General features: G+C 38.7%; 1 protein-coding gene across 1 annotated transcript; it reads right to left on the reverse strand.

The window, feature by feature from the left end:
- Window positions 1-846: 846 nt before the first annotated feature.
- On the reverse strand, window positions 847-20902 carry PRMT9 (protein arginine methyltransferase 9). Its single transcript, XM_009890735.1, has 12 exons — window positions 20693-20902; window positions 19716-19864; window positions 18235-18471; window positions 17559-17726; window positions 15539-15641; window positions 14242-14348; window positions 10176-10368; window positions 6247-6430; window positions 3494-4190; window positions 1936-2089; window positions 1369-1491; window positions 847-1173 (listed from the first exon to the last, which is right to left on the reverse strand). The coding sequence occupies exons 1-12, from the start codon at window positions 20876-20878 to the stop codon at window positions 958-960; spliced, it is 2517 nt and encodes an 838-aa protein (XP_009889037.1). The 5' UTR covers window positions 20879-20902; the 3' UTR covers window positions 847-957.
- Between the last annotated feature and the right edge of the window lie 895 nt (window positions 20903-21797).

The raw sequence follows: 21797 nt of genomic DNA on the forward strand, positions 1-21797 counted from the left end.
AGTGCCTATGTGAAATGTGACCTAACAGAGTACGTACAGATCTTGCATGCAGTGAGCTTCTAGAAACACTATTTGTGGATGGCTCTTTTGACAAGCGCCTGTTAAGGAAAATATCACAGAAATGCCTCTTCTACACTGAACAGACAGCACTGACAGTATTGAGAAATGTAGCTACAGAAATATTTTGCTAACAGAGATAGAATCACTGCTGAGTTAGAAGTTTTTGTTAGTCTTCCCTTTGGATATAAATTTAATAGAAGGAACTTGTTACCTGCATTATACCAAAATGTAACGCTGTAGCAAAGATGCAGAAGTACTGTGGTAACTGATTTAATGTTTTACACAACTTTCACATAGACAAAGAGTTCAGGCCCATTATATTACCAAAGATGATTCTCCGAGGGATTCTAAAATGATTACTAGCTTTACCTTCCAATATACAACTTGAGTTATTCAACAGCACACCTTTACAACTGTTTGCAATTGCCTATGTGCAATGCCAGCTTGTGATACTACAAGGCTAACATCTCATACACGTACGCATCAGTAGGATGCTTTGGCAACTGAGCAATGGAACTACAGTTTGAGAAACACGGTTTCCATCTTGAACAGCCACAGCTGTTTATTTCTGGTACAGGCATCTGGATGCTTTTTCTTTTAATACAGATGCTCTGGTAGCAAGAAAAGTGTCCCACTGTTACAGTGACCACAGTAGCTTGCAATCAGGTTTTTGCTGCAGGGAAGACAGTCCCTCCCTTCACCACTTGGCAAGATATCCTTCCAGTGCCAGTTTTGGTCCATCCGTAGAAATTAAGTATCTACTATTAAAGCAACAAAATAGCCTTTTTGATGAGTAGATAAAATTTAGACTTTAATATAAATTAACATCAGTGATGTTATACACAGTCAATTTATGCATAGGTCATTAACCACATATCAGTTTACACGTGACATTCTTCACCGTTTAACTGTAATGCTAATATTGCTTTTATGGTGTTGAACATCCAGCACAAGTTCATCTCCAACCTGAACTTGGATGGGCTCATCGAGAACAACTGCAGCTTGTTTCCAGTGCGAGAACTCATCAGATGTATTCAAGCTATGGTCTTCATCTAGATGTATGTGATACCAGAAGGGAATTGCAGTGACTTGGCCAGACTTACAAATTTGTACCTAAAAATATTTAAAATATTAATCAGTTACATCCTTTTCAAAGTAGTAAGAAAATAAAACAGTTCAAACCATTTCAAAAATATCTGCAGACAAGTAAATTCTGCATTGAAATTTTCAGCCAAGGTGAGCAATGAACAAGCAGCTCTGCAGAAGAGCAGTTAAGCACACTTCTAACTTTATGTATACGCAGCTCACCTTCACTTCTCTGCTGGAGCTGTTCAACAGAGGGTTCATGAGATCTAGCCTCAAAAGCTCTGCTGGCTTGCTCAAGGGTACACATGGTAATGTAGAGAGATCCAAATACACACGAACGGGGACCTAAGAGTATATACCATAACTTCAGTCATCAATAGCCATTAAAAGGTGAAAAGAGACTATCATAATGCAAAAGTTTCTATGAATTACTGTAATGCCTGTAAGAGAGAGCGAAAATGCAAAATACACCCTTCTAACCCCTTTTGAAACGTGACTGTTGGGATACACGGTGATGAAGGAGATAGTAACAGCACAGTCACTCTTCTGTACAGTAACATTGCATCTTTCATTACTCAGACAAAACTTCTACCACACCAGTTCTAAAACATGTTACCCTTTTTAGTTTATTTCAAGGTCCCTGTCAGGTCACATAAACCTCTCTTGATAACTTCCAACAGTATGAAAAAGTTTCAGCTCTTCAGTTTTCTTGCAGTTTACACAAAACCAAACAGCCAGACAGCTGCAGGCTTTGGAACCGTGCCTGGAAGACACCCAGTAACTTCATACCTTGAACTGGTTGATAAAAGGGGCTATATTAAACCCAAGAGTTGGTTCTGTTCCTTGAACAGCACTCTCCAGTAACAGAGACTCTGATTCTACAAGCATCCCATATACCAACACATACTGTGGGAAAATCTTCCCTCCACTGTGAAGTAAACATCTGTAAAATGAGAGAGATTTCACCCCTAAGGCACATCATTCAACAGTAATGAAAGAACATTAACTACATTTAAGAAATGCACACTAATTCTTCCTCTAAAGTAAACTGCTCATAAGCATTTGAGTGTGATCCCATTTGAGCAGACAGCTGTATCATACAAAAAAGGAAAACTTGTCACATAAGACTAGAACTATGGAATTAAGTCATCTTTTCTCAGTGTCAGTATTGGAAAAGGTGGTGTTTCAAGATAGTGAGGTTTATTCATAGCACCACCATGTAATACTGAAGGACTGGCAGAGATGCTTAATAAAACTGGAAGTCAGGAAGTTCATACTGTGGGGGGCACTGGTTAAGGAGGCAGCATACCCATTGGGAAACAAAACCTGGCAGGAATTTAAGTCACCCTTCTCGAAGCGTTTAACTGAAGTTGACAGCAATACAGGAGACAACATTTTTTTTCCTGAAAAAACACCTGAGCATTGCTTGGGCTCTTGCTACAGCTACCATGCTGCTGAGAGCAGCAACACGATAACAGCTTTCATTCAGCTTAATATCTAACACCTCCAATTCAATACAGATTGGTTTAGGTCTCCTTTTCCTATAGCAGGCCTCTTTTCATAGGAGTTGGGTATCTAAGTAGTACGGTACTAGATTTTCATGCCAACAGATTTGAGTCTGCATATGACAAAAGTCAGTAATTTCCCATTTTGTTCTTACAGCAAAACTTTCCAGTCATCCAAAGATTTATTCAAAACCTAGAAAAGGTAATGAGCATAAGTTGTCTGGAATATTCTGCCATCGCTAAACGTGAAGATGAACAGAGAAGATTTCCTAGCACCACAAAAGGGGATAAACACGTTTCATGTTTACTTTTTTTGCTATCTATTTCCATTATTTTATTTCTTTTGCTCTGCATTCCTTCCCACCTCTCCCGCCGAGGGTAACAGTTAGCTTTGTTGCTGCCTCCCTGGCTGTTCTAACACCCTGTGTTTGGCTTTTAGCAGTACAAGTTTGTTCCAACAACAGTTTGGCACGTAGATGAACCTGGGCTTTTTTCAACCTTGCAACTAAAAGCTACCTCAGCTATTACTAAGATGCTGGCTATCCTGGGAACTTCTGACAGACCAAGCAATAAGATCTTCCATTCATATTCTTGTATACAGAATATAACAAAAGTCCATGAAAGTGAAATTTTGACACTTTTTTAAAAAGATATATGTGTAGACAATGGTCACACCCAGAAACACTCTGAGGGGTTCAATCTGTTCAGAAAACAAGCTTTTTCTGCTCTACAGAAGCAACATGACAGTAATTTTGTAGTTAGAAGGAACATTTTCAGAAGTTTTAAGATAATTACAGATTCCTAGGAAATCCTTGGAAAACTTTTGTCCATTTATACTCTACCTGGATATTGCAGCCTTTTCCATCACCTCCTGCTGGATTAAACCTGATGTCTCTATAACATCCAAGACAATAATACTCCACAATTTGTCTGATTTGGGTCTCTGTAGCACCACACTTTCATCTTCTAAGTGACTGAGCCAAAACTCTAATGTTTCCTTAGAGAAATGGTTAGCTTCTGAAATTACACTAAGCGCTGCCTGATGCTGTTCTTTCTCAATAGAACTGTAGGCTCTAACCGGTCCAAGTTTGCCTGCTATAACTGGCAGGATGGAGAAGCCTTCAGATACATCCAAAATGTACAAAGGATCAGGAGCCACATCTAGAGAGCTCTTGTTTTGACTCTCTTGGAGGTTCATCCCATTGCCATGTCCATCAACATCCATGGACTGCAAGTCCTTACTTGGATTTAATGACAACAGCACTTTGCCTATGGCAGCTTTAAAGCATTCGTGGTACAGGGGTATTGCTGTGGATTCGAACACACACACTTGATCATTGCCATCCTGTTTGTTAGTTGTCTGAAGACCAGCCAGAGCATTACATAATTCAGCCTCATTGCCTAAACTCAGCGTGTCGTCTCTGTCACTGACGTCCATCCCACACTCTGAAGTCAAAGAAGAAATCTTCTGGATCTTCAAGTAGCAGTCTTGGCAGCAAACTTCCATCATCACAGTATCTCCAGTCTTCACAGAATAATCTTGGCAAGACAGCACAAAAAGTCATGTCAGTTACTTCACAGCAAACATCAGTGAAGCAGCCGTACAGTGCTCAAAAAAAACCCCAACCAACCAACAAGAATAGCTTTACCTCATCTCTTCATTAGTTGTTACTAGTGTGTATGAAAGAATTGTTCTAGTCTGCAGCTCACAAGCTGAAATCTGTGATTGTGCATTAACATTTGCCTTAAACTGTCCCACACTAGGCAAAATCCATTCATACTCAAAATAAGCCTTTCTATGATAAACAAATATTAGTTTAAGTGTTCTGTCAACAGCAGAGTGGAAGGGAAACAGCCTGGTAAACAAATTGCTTTTGTTTTAAAATGCTAAATATTAAATATTTACATTTTAATACCTCCTGTAGACAGAAGTACATCTGTAGTTACATGGAAAACAATAGCTACAGTTTAGAAAGGATCATTTATTCAAAATAAATTTTACTGGAACATTTATGGTGTACAGCTCAAGATGGTCTTTGGATACTCTCCGTGTATGTTTTAAGAAAGTAAATCCACGGATACAGACCAGAACTTCAAAACAAAACTCCTACAGTTTGAAAAACGCATCTTTCAATGGCAACATAGGCTACAAGAACCTCTTCCCTCCCCGACACTTTCAATTGAACCAGTCTATGGCACAGCCGCCCCTACTGCCTATCGATACTAAATTTGGAGGAGCTGTGGACTCCCTCGCGGGTAGACAGGCCTTAGAGCGAGATCTGGATAGACCAGAGAGCTGGTCAATCACCAACTCCAGAAGATTTAACAAGCGCAAGTGCCGGATTCTCCACATGGGATGGGGTAATCCTGGTTACACACACAATTTGGGAGACCAGAGGCTGGAGAGCAGCCCTGCGGAAAGCAAGCTGGGGGTTTGGGTAGATCGAGCATGAGTCAGTGTGCCCTAGCAGCAAAAAGGGCCAGCCTTGTCCTGGTGTGCATCAAGAACAGCATTGCCAGTGAGCTGAGGGAGGTGATTGTCCCACTCTACACTGCACTGGCACCTCAAGTACTGTGTGCAGTTTTGGGCACCTCAATATATGAAGAACATCAAGCTGAGTGTGTCCAGAGGAGCGTGACCAAGATGGTAAAAGGCCTCAAGGGTAAGACTTAGGAGTAGCAGCTGAGGTCACTTGGCTTGTTCAGCTTGGAGAAGAGAAGGCTGACAGGTGCCCTCATCACAGCCCATAACTTCCTCACGGTGGGCAATAGAGGGGGAGGTGCTGATCTCCTCTCTCTGGTGACCATCGACAGGATACAAGGAAATGGCAGCAAGCTGCATCAGCAGCAGTTCAGATTGAACATTAGGAAAAGGTTATTCACTGAAAGGGTGGTCGGTCACTGGAACAGGCTCTCCAGGGAAGTGGTCACAGCACCATGCCTGTCAGAGTTCAAGGAGCATCTGGACAACACTCTAAGTCACGCGATTTAGTTTTAGGTAGTCCTGCGAGCAGCAGGGAGTTGGACTCGATGATCCTTATGGGTCCCTTGAGATATTCTAAGATTCTATGAAACAGGAGAATGGAAAATAGGGGAATGGAGAGTAGAGGCTCTTGGAAATGACACTGCCACTGTGCGTGTTGGTGGAACAGTTGAGTCCAAAACGAAGGTGAGGGGTAGGCTGGAATGTTTAGTTTTAGTTTGGGGACAGTAGCAGCTAGCAATTCCTACCTCACTTCCCCCACCTCCCTTTCACAAGTCACATCTTGACTAAGTAGAGCCAGTCAGTAGCCCCACTTTTTTGGAGTTGCTCCACAATGCATTTAATTCAGTACAGAAAGGAAAACAACTTAATGAAAAGCATTCTCCCAGATCTTAAGCAGGTCCCTTACCTGCTTCATAGCAGAGTCACATGAACAAGACCTGTGCACTACAATCCAGAAACATGATTAGGAACCACCTCACAGCTACTTGCTGTTGAACTTCTCCTAAACCTATCTGCTACCACATCCTAAACTCCAAGATAACCTAACTAGCTCAAAACCAAAATGAAACCAAGTTAATATACTGCAACAAGAAAATTCACAGGACGTACCAAGGAGGCCCTGCACAGGATAGACTGCCTGTTCCCAGCAAGTTTCCTCACTGGGACTTGTAGACAGAGTGTGCTCATCATCAAGCTGTAGTACAAACCACACCACAATAGCGTCCAGTATTCCTCCTTCAGTGACTGGCAGGCTGAGCTTCCAGGGCTTTCTAGCTGCAAGGCTTTTCAGCTCCTGACCAAAGTGGAAAGAGAGAAAAAGCGTGAGAGAGTTTCTTTCCATAAATAACAGATGTTTTTTTATTACACTAAGTCACTCAAATTTGTACACCAATCCACAAGGGCACCCAAAAGAAACCTGAAATTAACAAGCTGCTACAATATTAATTATCATTGGTACTCACTAGCATAGTAACTCTCTTCCCCCAGGCAAGTGTAGGTATGCCCACGACCAACCTGCACCCATCACCCATTAAAGCAAACATACCTACATGTAAGAACGTACATATTTAAAAATGTGGAAAACTGCAAGAAAGGCTTTAGACTGGCAAGGTTTGCCTTATGCAAAGTAATGAAAATAGAGCCAGTCTTTTGGGCTGGATTCAAGTCAATGCTTAGGCACATGCTTCACTTAAAACGTGTGTTCAATCAGTTCTAGAAATATTGTATGTAAGTGCCGAACACAGGTTTGGCAAAATCATTACAAAAACTCTAAGTCAAACATCTTTAAGGATATTTTCTCTGCTACTTGGGCTACAGGCTTTGTGTAAAGCTCAGGTACAATTTCACTACTGGAAAGAACTAAGATTGTCCCTAAAGACATCGTTATAAATTCTCCAATACTCCTAAAGACTTTTGAATATCTAAGAGGAATTAGATCTTCTTCCATGTACAATTTATTTTCCTCAGTAACTACCTTCTGCTACTAACATTCATGAATATAAGAGGCCGAGCTCTAATGTAGATAGTTCCGGCATAAACCAAATACCAGGAGGTCAATCACAAGGGACCAAAGATTCTCTTAGTCACAACCCTTCCACTTAGTAATGTAACAGCCTTCCCTAAACATTTACCAGCTTCCTGATCTGCTTATGTTAACATTTGTCCTCTCCGAGTTTCAATCTTAAAATACACAGGGCAAAAGAAAAGTTCCACTCTAAGAACATGAGTAGCTCTCACACGCTGCATTTTTTACTTTTCCCTTTTTTATTCTCATTCTGTGTTCTCCAAGAGTTGGTCTACCTCTCTTCTCACAATTGACAGATGTCTGGACAATGCATGTGTTAGAATTACTGGATGCTCATAAAGTTCGTAATGAGATCTCACTGTTTTTCAATAAAAGTGCTTTGCTGCTAGTCATTTTTTCCACACACCCTCAAGTGGAGGGAAAAAAAAAGAAAGAAAAAAAAGTAGTAAGTTGAAGCCTTGCTGCCAGTAAGGCCCTCGACGCAAGACAGCAAAAGCACAAACGTGCATCTGTTTCTCAGCTTCTGGTAAGTTATAGCTGTTCAGAAGTGTATTTGATATTAAAAATATTCTTCCTGATTATTCCTCAAAAGTAGCACACCCAAGGTTCTCATCCACTAGTTTAGTAACTGTAGTGTTACATCCCTAACTTGTGGCACACAACACGCAAAATCCACTTGAAGGCAGTTATTTCAGCTTTCTCCACTCTCTACCATGTTGCTTATCCTGTATTTATTCTTCGTATTTGTCTACTGTATAAACCTTTTTCTATTATTTATGACAATTACAGACTTGAACAGCTCTAGCACATCAGGATGTCAACTTATCAACTACTGTAGTTAAAGAGACAACAAAGAAAATAGAGCAATGATGCAGGAATAGGCAGCAAAAAAACAAAGCGATGCAATGCTACATATATCCTCTGAATGAGAAAAAGATAACTTGCATTAAAAAAAGTAAAGGAGACTACAAATAGAAGGAAAAACTACAGAAAGAATGCAGTTACCAAATTTCCTATCTCTTGATCCAGAATTTCTCAAATATTCCACACAGTAACTTCTCATTAAAATTAGTAAGAGTCAGTATCGGTAATTGTTGGCAAGAGCTCAGCTCCTCTAGGGCCTGAAAGTGAAACTGAGCTTTAATTACTGGCTGCTGAGGTAAACACTCACTTCCACTCCCAGTAGCACTGATCAGCTGCCAGCAAACACGCACACAGGTAGTACATGGCTAGCTGCAAGTGTCTGCAGCCTGTAATTACAGCCAGATCTCGTTCCCCTGCCTGGGAGGAACCGAGCTGCTGCTGCTAATAATAGCAGTAATAAAGTAATCAGCATAAAACTCGGCTGCCTTTTTTTTTTTAAAAAAATTTTGACTTCTTATCATTATCTCTCTGATCTGTACTGATGTCTTTGAAGCCTCCTACAATTCAGTTTGAGAAACACTGTTGTATCGCATTTTAAGTCTTTTTCTCAGTTCTGTCAATTTAGGTCTGGATGGTTATTACAAGCAGGAGAAATGCAACATCCCTCTTGTTCTTTGAAATACAAGTTTAGAAAATGGGTCTTTGAAATTACTTTACTAGTTCTAAGTGATTTCATATCTGAATTTCAATCTTTAGTAGATAATTCTGCTACTGTCTGTAAGTATAGCAGTTTTTTTTACTCCAGTAGGAACACAGACAATTTTTCTTTTTTATTTTTTAGCTGCACCGATTGAACATCCAGGTGTGGCAATGACAAAAACAAACAGACAAAGCAAACAAACAAAAAAAAACAGATTGAAAGTAACCTACCAGTGTTTGGAACTGCCATATTTACTTAGTGACAAAAGTAACAGCAAACAGTAACCACTGATTCCTGATAAATTAATTGCATTTCTTCCGTCTACCTTTACTTGTCATGACACGAACATTCCCTTAGTCTAACTGAAACTTCAAAGGAAGAGTTCTGAAATATGGTTTAAAGAGTAACACTGTTTTTTACTCTCTAAAATTATCCTTACATGTCTGCCAACAGGCAGATGCTTAAGAATATGCATCTCGGATGAGAGCAACTTTCTTACTGATGCTAGAAGCAGAAACAACATTAGGTCACAGAGAGATCGCTCCCAGTAGGATACTGAAGAGCCTTGTCTTATTTCGTTTTTAATCTCAGGATGTCAGACAAGCCAACTAGGAAAAGCTATTGATTCAGAAACACTGCAATTCCTGGCCAAGCAGTAGCCAAGAATAATTTCATTTATATAACAGAATCTATTTTAAGCTCTGACTCAATGCTAACTCCTCACCACAGGTCAACGAGCACAAAACACACCAGAGATCAGATGTATCATCTTTTTAGCATGCTCAGCTGCAAGTGGCTGAGGTCCCTGCCTTACAGTTCAGGCCTATTTAGTATACGTGTAAAAATGTATCTTGTGCAAAACACACAAAATAATGCTACCATATTTTAGAAAGCTGTATTACACAAATACCGTCAGATACCAAAGGAGCTGAAGGGTGGAATCAAACTGGCTGAACAGGATAAGATTTCTTCATCTCCCTTCTCTTTTACACTTACCCATCAATGCTTACACATTTTTATGCCAGATGTAAAACACATCCTTTCCCTTTTGTCTTCAAGAGTTTCTTGAATACTCTTTAACTTTAGAGGAATAAACTAAGTCAGCTCCACAACCGCAGAAATCATTTAAGATGGGTCTATTGCATTCCTTCGCCCCCTCCCTGCACTGAGGCTGGCAGTTGTTTGATCCTATGGTGAGCTAGTTTAGTTCCCTAAACTATGTCAAACAAAAACCTCCACTTTCAAAAACTCATGGACTATCATCTGATGAATCACATCACCACACAACCAGACAAGTATCAAAACCAGAAGAGAATTTCAGTGCAGCTCTGCCAACTTTGCACTTGTGAACTGTTCTGAAATTGAACCCGGAAAGCAAATAAGATATGGAGATCTCGTTATTCATAAATAGATTACTTATAGAGGACATGAAAAAAAAAGAATCATTACCTGCAGATTGTTGAAATCTACCGTCATTACTTGACAGGGTTCTGTCAGAGGTATGTAACCTCCAGGAATACGACTGAGCTTTTCAGTGGTGTAAGGTTCAACAGTTTCCTCTGAACCAGCAGAAGCGTATGTTGGACTAAAGAACTGTACTGAATTTGACAAGCGCACACCAGCAACTTCTTGCGTTCCCACTCTGGGAATAAAAGAAAAAAAGGTAAGAAATGAAACTTCAAAATAATTTGACCAAAAAACCCAAAGAAAATTATTCCCAGGCTGGCTAAGCATTTTAAAATGCACAGAGTGTAAGAATAGAAAAACTAATAAATAATAAAACGATTTTCGTGGGGTTTTGTCATGTTCAGAGCAGCTCTAAAGCACAGAAAGTGCACATCACTTTCAAGAATCAGAACTGAATGCTGTCACCAGAAACTGAGAAAAAGCCCAATACGTCCTTTGTCAACGGCAATAGACTTTTTGTCCCTTAAGTACAACTCTGTGAGTCTTGACAGACAATTAGAAATAAGAATATACCCAGTGATAATAAGAATAAATGAAGCTTTTCTGCTGCTGCTGCATTACACAGATAATGAAGGTGTTTCTCTCAGGTGAACAGAAGAGTCAGAACAAAGATAGATAGATACACATGCAATAGGAAAATTCATTTTTGGAGCCTCTTTGACATGAAAATTTTCGTTTGCAGTACCTTTATATATTTATCAAGCACAATCTATGCAAAATAAGGCATTTCTCAGTTTCATAGCCACGAAGAAAAGTCTTAATGTTGATTTCTTGGTGGAAAAGGCTTTGACAACTCAGAAGACACGTGACCTCTCTTGTAAGACAAAAGATCAATTAGGTTTCTAGAAACAACCTTATACAAAAAGCTTCAAACAAGAAAGAATGCTATAACTGCTTTATAACAATTACTTACATACACTGTCGATCTCTTAGGTTTGAGAACTTAAGATATATTCTCATTTTCGAAGTACGAGTCAGGAAGTTACATGAGACAAGTCGTGCACAAGCTACACTTCAGATTATTTGGAAAATGTACATTTGTCTGTGAAGGACTTATTGCTTCCCCATTTAAGTGACAGCTATCAAGCAAATCTATGTTCTTACAGTGAGATCTAGCACTCAGAAGTTCAAATGACAACTAGTTAAATTTCTATTTCCAGAACTATTTTTAATTCTGAATCACTTTCTCAGGAACATCCCCTCCCTGTAAAAGATCTCCCAACAGCTAAGTATGACTAGACAGGCTGTCTGATTCGATTCTCATCAGATATAGACCTCTCCTTGATGCAGAGAAGCTCCCAATCACAGCATTGAATAGGCTGCCTTTTGTCATAACCTGGATTCTTAGGCAAATATATTTTTAGCATTATGCAGAGCTAAAATACAAAAGTGAATTGGACTCCATCTTTGGAGCAGATTCCCTAGCAATGAAAGTACATGTGTCATATAGAAAGCACAAAGTAGTAAGTACTTCACAATAAATACTAAAGAAATACAGCAACACAATCAACAATTACCATCTTCTCACCTGCTCAGTGAAGTAACTTAAATATTTTAACAAGGATGAGAATGTATTCTCCATTTGAAACTGAATCCCCGCATTATTTTAAAAGAAACATCGCAACTAAAACAGAAGAGCTGCTGTATGAGGCCTATATTGTAGATGTCAGCAGATTATTATATTATCATGAACCCTTCTGGCTTCAATACATAAGCACAGAAGTAGAGCCACTTTATTGCCTCTTTTTCTTGGGCCCAATCGACTGAAAATTAAACATCAGAAAACACCTGCAACCTGTAATTCTTACAGCGACTTAAATTAGTAAATTAACCCATATTCTGGCATATTTTATTCAAAGTGACTAAATGTAGACACACTAATGGAGCAGACCTATGTTCTCCTAGAATATTGTTACATACGACTCTTGAAAGATATCTACTTCAAACTTGAAAAACAGTATGTAGTATACTCTGGTATCTTAAAAGTTTTGTGGAAGTCTAAGTTTATCCTTAGTAGAACTCAAGTCTTCTCACAAGTTTGTCAGTTCATTAGTTCTTCTGGAAGCAAACACGTTTCATGTGGGTGTGAAACAACCGCTTCAAAGAAGGAGCAATTACTTCAGGAGAAAAGGAGAGCTAACCATAAAAAAAAATATAATATATTACACAACACCATAGCAGAGTTAGGCCCTATAGCCATTCTAGGCAACACAAGCAATGGGTACAAACAGCACCAGCTATAGTAAAGAAACATTACAATTATCACGAAAACATCAAGTAATAAAGCTACAGTAACAGGTAAACCAGCACAAAACTTCCTGCAAAGTTGGCTTAAGTGCACCAAAAATAGAATGACAAGAAAACTGATATGACTTATCTAGAATTTCACTATATCCTAGGAAAAAAAACCCTAAAAACAATCAGAGCACAAGAAATGCAGCGTAACTTAGAATTGCTAAAACAAAAAGACAGAATATGAAGCAGAAGATCAGACCAGACACAGATAGATGACTGTGATGTGCAAGATTATCAAGAGTTAGAGTGAAAGGGGATTCAGTCCCCCAGCAAGGTGAATCAGTGTCTGATGAAAGATCAAACACTCTTAAATATACTTCAGCAAAAAACCCTCAGGTATTGATAGATTTCTGGGCTTTACATCTACTTATAACCATTAAAAAAAAAAAAAAGTTATGAGGAAGAGCTCAAAGGAAAGCTGTATTAATTGTACAAGACAGAAACTGCGCTACATGATATTAAAAGCATGAAAAACCAGATCCTTTCATACTGCTATTTCAATAAGCATCCTGCTCAGAAAAAAACCCATCCAAACCCCAAAGTTTTGCTGTAGATCATGAACACACTCAGGGAAACCTGAGACATGCACATCAGAATAATTCAAAGATATCTGGACAGTTTAAATCTGAGAATAGGCAAGTGTTTTACATAAAGCTTAACAACATTTGTTAAAATAAAATTAAGGCAGGTATTCTTACTGGAGCGAAAAGGGATATCAAAATATAAAGTCAGAAAATTTAAAAGTGACATTTTTCTTCTTCCTACAGCATATAATTAATTTGTGGCAATTATTTCAGTCCTGCTAGCAACCTGACCTTAAACTATCCTATCAGAATGGATTGTTAATTGAACAATCTTGTTTAAATTTTGTAAGGAACAGTCAATGCCATGTTTCAAGGCAAAAAACCTATTTTCTAATTGATGAACAATCAGCTGCTTCTAAAAGAAAGTTCTTCTATGACCACCTACTATGGGAACTTCTGTCTCTTTCTGGCCATTATCCAGGTCTACCGCATTACAAAAATCACTGATGCAGCCTGGCTATTTTTCATCCTGTACACTGAAGCTCCTGTAACAGTTGGTGTTTTCTTTAACCTGCACCGATATTAATCCTAAACAAAGACTTAAAAGAGAAGTCCAAACCTCTCAGACAGAGACTGTCTCCATACAGTGATACTGTTCTAGAAGATGAGAATAAAATGAATATGAAAATAATTGATAGACAGTCAGAACTGGTCTGAGCAAAGAAACCCTACTCTATGCTAGTTCAGAATTAAGCAAGGCACATATTCAGAAAGATAATGCTAGGTGGGGTTCTAAACACTTAGGCTTTACAAAATCCTGTCCTCATCTTCTGAAAGGGTTAGATCCAGCAGCGATGTATGGAGCAGATTATAAAGAGGGTAAAATGAGGATAAGGGCCAAGTGTTAATCCAAGAATCTCCAATGCAGAAATTGAGAAGCAGTTGTACTATTAAGGAATTAAGTTTCTTTAGTATGCATTAAAGACACATATTTCAGCCAAGAGTTTCTGATGAAGCAACGCAGAAAGTCTGTACCATAAAGGCTGGGGGGGGTGGAAGCCTGGAAGAGGGGTGGGGAAGGTGAGAGCAGAAATCTGCTTAGTGAAAACAGGTAATGAGCCATTTGAAAAACACAGAGAACAGTAAGTGAAAAATCCTCAATCAAAACCACCAATCTCTCTTCCCAAATAACAAATATGGATTCAAATTGTGCTAGAGTTTAAGCATACCTGTGATGTCTACGTATCTCTTTGCATTCCACTGCCATCCCAAATATTGTAGCACTTGCAGGAATGACTCTGCCATAGTCTCCGGTACTGACATCTTGATTTTTAGGCTGTGAAAAACAGCAATAACAACACACAATGAGATAGTGACCTATTTCTACTATTGCTGCAAAGCGTAGGTCACACACTAAAAAGCTGTTCAATATTACAGTCAAAACATCAGTAAGTTCTTAGTGATGAGTAAAGTTTCTGGTCTTCGTCATTCGAGTCAACTATTAAAGCAGTTTCTTAAATACTGTGTTTCATTATACCCATGCATCAGCTTTACTTTTCAGTCTACTGCTTCTTCTGTGTAACTCTAAGAGTACTTTTTAATTTGTATTCTGTTAGAACATATTGAAACATTTGAGGACATTCCTACACTTAAACACTAGAGGTCATCAGTTTCAGTTAAATACAATACAAGAAGCTTTCAGCCAGATAAAGATTTATTTTTTTTTAAAAATTAGTTGGAATCAATACAACACCAAAATAAAATAGAAGTCCTTCTATTTCATAAGACCTAACAGAGGTTAACTCACGTAAGACTCCTTGTCATATTATTTTGCTTAATGTATGCTAGCTAAAATGCAAAATACATACAGTAAAAGCCGAAAGATCCGGTGGAATTGTTCTGTCTTCCAAAAAAGTTCAAAGTTCACAAAAATTAATTAAGAGCATAAGCACAGGTTATATTCACCAAACTATAATTGACTGTTTCCTAGTATTACGATGAGAAATAATTCTACCATAATTCAGCATTTTCCACTTAGACTGACATGACTTTCTGCTACTAGCTAGTGTCTCAAAATGACCAGGTTGCAGTCAAACTTGCAGGAAAATAGTGCTTTTAAAACACACACAAATCCCTTTGGTGTTACTTACAAAGAGGGGAAAAAATAAGAAAAAAAAAAAAAGGGAATAAGCAGTGATCAAGAGTGAACAATCTCTGTATACTGGAAGGTTACATCATGGAAACATGCATTCTAACTACCTGTCTACTCAGAACACGAGCTCAGAGAATTACAATGTATGCAGCTGCCTCATTGCCCTTCACGAAAATCAAATTCATAGAATTTGGATTCTGGATCACTCATTTTTAAAACATCTACAGGTATAAAACATTTACAAGACAGTTGTTCTTCATTCACGTATGTTTGTGACTGTGTGCACATGCACACATGCACACACATATATAAGGTTCAATATGTATCAAACAAAACAGGAATCCCATTTATAGACACGTACCCACATCACCTACCTTTGGTTGTAAAAGTAGATGTTCCCAAGCATGAATTAAGCTCTCCACAATTCCTTCTCCAAATAAGCCAGCATCGACTGTTTCTGTGACAACCAAGGAAACTCTAGATAAGAAAAAGGAAACCATGAAACATAACCTATAACATGCACTCCTGTTAACAATCATTCTTTTAAAGAAAAAAGCCCACCACACCAAAATGAGCTCAGAGTAAAACTTTTACCAGTGTTCTGAAGTTTCAATACAGATGGGCAATTTAATTATTTCAAAAAATGACTTGTTTTGAGTTGCTGTTAGAAGTTATTCACCATGCAGATAAAAGAGAATAAATATTGAGCAAAAGTTTACCATAAAGCTTCTTGTTCGGTGTTTATAAATAAATTGTGTGGGAAGAATCTAGCCAAAACAGGAAGGTGTTTCAACCTGGGAACACAGCCAATGATTCTGCAGAATATGTATTTTGTCTGAATCTTGTGCAAGAGTATACATCTATGAATGTGTGTTAAAAAGGAATTTAACAAAAACCCTATAATCAAAGCACAATAAAATTACTATGCAGACTAACGGACCCTAAAATCCTAAATCCTTTGGATTTAAACCAAAAAACATATGGCATAAGACATTTCCAGAACAGTAACAATTTATTCCTGACAGATGCCATCCAGTAACTCGTCATATACGCTAAGAGGATACATACGATCAGTTACTGTAGCTCAGCTGACACAATTAGACAAGGCTTGACGGGCATACTAAACCATGGAAGCTTCATCACTTCAGATTATAAGCCTGTACCATCACCAGACACTTTACTAGATGTTAGTGATTCAAAGTAAAACAGATTATTTCCTTCTCATGTCTAATCTGCATCCCTAGCAGCAATGAGCTGAAGTGATAAGCCAGTCCTTCACATATAGCAAACAAAAATCCCCTCAGATTTCTACCCGGTAAATATTTACAGATCCTCCAGAAGAACCCCTGCTGAATGGGATAGCAAGCAAGGAGGAGCGGGGTAGCATAAAAAGCCTAGATCACATATACCGAAAGCTGTAATGCTGATCAAATTCCCATTTGCCAAGAGCAATTTCAAGCTGATTTGTCCCAGTAGTCCTTACTATGCTTTACAAGGCAACACTTCATATTGGGAAAAAAAAGCTACTTAATTTTCAAAAATACATGGATCTCTGCTATATGTAGGCAGGTGGGCAGCTGCATATATACAAACAAAAAGCTCAATACAAACACAAACCCCTATTCTCTCAGGGCAAATTGGAACACCCTCCCGCTGAATTTTACTCCAATATCCAAACCCACACTGAAAGCCCTACGAATCCCCGCCATGGCAGGGTGCTGACATTCACAGCTAGAGTCGGTCCAGCCACCACCAGCCTTCCAGATGCAAACAACCAGGAACCCACACACATGATGTGGCACCTTCTCACCTCCAAACACAGTAGCACTCTCCTTAGGGGACAAGGGAGAGGGGAGGGGAGGGAGGTTTTCCCTCACTCCCTGATCAGAAGAGGCAGACAATCTGCAATTTCTGGTCTCTCTGACAAACACAGAAGTTGACATCAAGTTGCAGGGGTGTGGTACGTCTGAGAAACAGCTTTCCTTTGCAGGCCCTATTACATACCTCCAACCCTACTCAAGGGCTACAGAAGTAAGCCACAAGTTGTTAAGTATAAAAGTGCGTTAAAACAACTTTTATGACATAGTAATACAATTTCTCTTTTCCTGTAGCTGCAATATAATTGCACGTGCCCCAAAGCTCCCACTATCAAAGAATTAAACTCCTTAATTTATGACGTTGTTGATCTACCACAGAAATCAGCATGATCTAAAAAAACCCAAAACATTGTATCATTTCTGCACTGCTTTGTAAAAACATAAAACATCCAGAGAACCTTCTCACATTATAGTTAATATCATAGGCAAAGTTATTTCCTGTTTAGGTCACAGGGTACTTTTTCTTGAAATTAAGAGCAAATTAAAAATAATATCACAACAGAGCACAATAACGTACCTTTCAGGTATGTGCTTTGGAATTTCTATATCAAGTGACTTCAAATGCAGAAGTTTGATCTCCCTTTCCATATTATTTGCTGCCACCACATCACAGGCAAGTTCATACATGGTTTTTGATAATTCACAAGCATAGACAAAAGATGCTCCTGCCTTTTTTGCAAACATGCTGAAAAACAAAAAACAGTGCTTTTCCCCTCCAGTCTAAATCATTTTAGGTAAAGCATGACCAGATATTGAGTGTTCTTAAGTTCTATTTCTGAATCTGCTTTATATTTCTGAGAAAACAGTTCAAGTCTAACAATCATCTAATATCTCTTGTGTGAACGCTGATATCACACAAATGGATATCCTCTTGATATGCTATCACCAAAAAAAAGTAAATGCAGGTAGCGTAAGGATACTCTGCAGCTATGCTAAATCCACTCTTTATACTATAGCATTTTCATTAAGTAACTTTCTACACAAAAAGCATTTGGATCAAAAAAAAAAAGGTTCAAAAAGATACTACTAGACACTAACCTCCAGACCCAGGGACTCCTGAAAGATTTGTTTCCTTTAAGTTTTGTATCAATAAAGGCATGGAAGTAAATCATTTTTTTTTTTAATAGCAACAAAATTTTGTTAGACAAACATGTTTCTATTCAGTTCATGTTAAATATGCACTTATGACACACCTCAAGATTCCCGTTCCTGTTCCAATATCAAGGACAGATTTGCACCCTGAGTGGACAGCGTTCTCAATTGCTTTTAGGTAAGTAAGATTCCTCTTGGTATCGTTGAGCATGATGAAGTGCCAGCGCTCCACAAGCCAGTTTGCAACACGGTAAAAATTCTCCTTTGCATCAGCAAAGTCTGGGTTAAGCTTCACTGCTTTATGGAAATATCCAGCTGCTTCATCTCTAAAGCCCATTCTAATAGTAAAAATGACACATAAATAGAAAGCATGCATTCAGCTGCCAAGTATCTGTAAACATCTGCAGACCTATAAAGAAGTCTTATATGAGTTGAAAGACAATGGAAATATTTTGCATTAGTTAGATTATTTTTAGAAACACTGCTATTACCTTATGAAAAAGAAATATTTACAGCTCTACATAAAATTGCTTTAAAATGCAAAGGTAGTAAAAAAAACACCATTGTGCCCACCAGTCTTCATCCACTACTACATCCTTTGACGAACTAGTACAGGTTTTACAAGAACTTGATGCAACACTGTGACAGCAGAAACTCTGCAATCTAGTCTCACAGATTTTCAAGTCAAGAGAATTCTACGAATCCCAAAACCGTTCTGGAACATACTATAAACCAACCGAGTTTTGAGTTGCCCGTGCTTGCATTAAGTGGCAATTCTGAAGCTACACTGTGAACTTGAAGCAAGTTTTTATGATACCTATAGCATATTCTCAAATCAGACAGCACTGAAAAAAAACCCAGAATCTATAAAATGCAAGAAACACGTACATTTTAACACAGTGCTGGGAGAGTTTTTCCTTAAAACAAACAACATAATCACAAAAAGTAAACCTAATCAAAATTATCAGGATCCCTATGATTTCAGTCTTAAAATTCCAGTCTCAGAAGATCTTAGAGCCCTTAGCAACAGCAAAGCACCATGTTTTGCACTGTTTGGAGAAAGCAGGAAAAGAATACTTTATACTAATAAAAACGTAAGTTCAAATCATTTAAGAACAGCCCTACACAGTACAGCATGCACAACCAGCTTCTTCACTTCACTATGTGATCTCAACAAGGACCAGAATTAAAAGACAGTTTTCAAGGGCAGTAATTTTCAGGGCTCTAACAGGAAAGAAAGGAAGAACTTCAAATATTTTAGGTTAACCACAACTAGAGTTGACACAGCAATTCTAAACAATTTTGGTCTCTCTTTTGTTTAGTAATTCCTGAAGAAATTGTTAGAAAATATTTGAAGGCAGTGCTTTTACTTTTTTTTTTTTCCTTTACTGTGTCCATCAACATTTACTTTAGCATTGGCTACTCTATCCAGTTCAACAGTACACGCTATACAGCATTATGCACATGCTTGCATTTACTTCTTTTAAGCACATTTTACGCGCTCTGCTGGATTAGGTATTGTTTATTAACATAAAATACTAAATGTGAACCTTACAAAAAACAAATATACGTTACTACAAACCTGAAAAGATGTTCTCCCATACTATTACATATCACTTCATCATTCGGATACAGCTCAAGTGCTTGCTCATAACAGTTAAACAGATCTTGAATCCGTGCCAGAGAATCTAGCTCTTCTGCCCACTTAAAGAGAGTAAACTGAAACGTTTCCTAGAAAATAAAACACATACCACTGAGTTGCTGGCAGTTACCAGAATTAGGGAACTGAGCCCTGAGAACTTCTAGAGGTATTCTAAAATGCACTTGAACACCCCAATTTCTTTAAGCAGCAGCACACAATTTTTTGCTATCATCCCAAGTTAGCTGGCTCACTTGAAGAAGCAGAAATAAGCTCTCAGATATCCGCACAGAGTATCATCACCCAGCAGAGTATACTAAGAGCCTGTGTGTATATAAATGCATGTTATACTACAAGCCAAATCTAACAAGGCCCTATTTTTATTAAACTTATTTGACACACACAGACTAAGAGAAAAGTGTATCAATTCCCTTCTCATATTCACAGAATCTTCACAGTTGGAAGAGACCTCTAGAGATCATCTAGTCCAACTCCCCTACTAAAGCGGATTGCCTAGAGCTCATTACTCAGGACTGCATCCAGGCGGGTCTTGAAAATGTCCAGAGAAGGGGACTCCACAACCTCCCTGGGCAGCCTGCTCCTGTGCTCTGTCACCCTAACTGTAAAGAAGTTTTACCATGTATTTGAATGGAACTTCCTATGTTCCAACTTGTGCCCATTGCCCCTCGTCCTGTCACTGGGAACCACTGAAAAGAGTCTGGCTCCATCCTCCTTCAACCCACCCTTTATTATTAAACAAGTTACTGGTTGTCTCCATTACTACTGTTTTCTGCTTTTATTTTGAAGACTGAATAGGAAAATCAGTTACATACAACAAATCACAAGCACAAAACACATCACAAAGCCTGAAGAGGAATACAGTAAATAAAATTGTTTCAAGTAATTCAAAGAGCACTTACTTTGACACTAGTTTTTAACTCAGGAGCTAGATTTAGTACCAGGAGATAGTGAGCATATGCAGTTCCAAAATCCTGGTCCTCCAGGCAATGCTGTGCACTCTGCAAAGACCTGGAAACCAACTCCCGCCTGCCGGCTTCCCGACCTCCTCTATGGTTACAATGAAATTTAGCGTTGGATTTGGGCATTCTGAAGGACGTAAATACTTGCTCTTCCTAAAATAAGAAAAAAAAAAAGTTGTGTATACTGCAGGCCAAAAAGGTTGTACACAAATCTGACAGATCAAGCAACATTTTAATTTTCACTGGCATTAGTAAGTACATCCTCAGTTCCCCCAAATCCTAAGCATTCAAAAACATGCTCATCTTTATGCCATTGATAATTCCATTGACTTTAAAATGAGTGCTCACCATTCAGAAGTAAGCCACCACATTTATGTTAGACCTGGTCCTGGAAACAGGTTACACCTCTTTGGTTTTTAAAATTAGTTTTTGTAATACATATTTAGCAAGCCTCTGACCAAATAGTTTTGTACATTCATGCACTCGTAAGTTTCATAAACAACCACAAAATCTGCAGGTTAAAACTTTTCCACCTCAACAACAGTATTTTCAAAAAGCAAAGACTCCCAGAAAAAGAGCTAAGGAGCTCAGAGAGTTTATTTTACACAAGGCAACGTAACTATTTTTGCCCTTAAGAAAACGTTTAAGAATAAATGGAATAAATATGCACCTTTTTATAACTGCCACAGTTACCACTTTAGCTTTTAATGCTTACCTACATAAGAGTGCCTGATACTGCCTTCAGGGTTTTCAGATGTATCCTGAAGCTGAAGAAAACGAACGTTACATGGAGAGGGACTGCAGGGAATACAGCACCATCACAACTAGGCTTTTTTTGTGGTTGTTTTTTTTAACAAACACCAAACACCGGCCACGTCGCAAGCGAGCCCTAATAATTTACACAAAAGCAAGCCAAACCAGGCAGGGCCGTGCAGACCCGCCTGCGGTAGGGATTTGGGGGCCCGGGGGCAGAGAGAACGAGGGGGCCGACTCCCACCGGCGGGAAAGCCTCACAGGCCGCACTACCTCCAGACACCGCCCCGCC

The sequence above is a fragment of the Charadrius vociferus genome, unplaced genomic scaffold (assembly GCF_000708025.1).
Source record: "Charadrius vociferus isolate BGI_N301 unplaced genomic scaffold, ASM70802v2 scaffold178, whole genome shotgun sequence".
NCBI classification, from domain to species: Eukaryota; Metazoa; Chordata; class Aves; order Charadriiformes; family Charadriidae; genus Charadrius; species Charadrius vociferus.

Coding starts and splice junctions, on each gene's coding strand:
- PRMT9 (XM_009890735.1), bottom strand. CDS start 20,878: ATGCCCAAATCCAACGCTAAATTTCATTGTAACCATAGAGGAGGTCGG. Junction 18,472..19,715: donor ATGGGAGAACATCTTTTCAG/GTTTGTAGTAAC, acceptor TTTTACTATTAG/AATGGGCTTTAGAGATGAAG. Junction 1,492..1,935: donor CTTTTATCAACCAGTTCAAG/GTATGAAGTTAC, acceptor ATATACTCTTAG/GTCCCCGTTCGTGTGTATTT.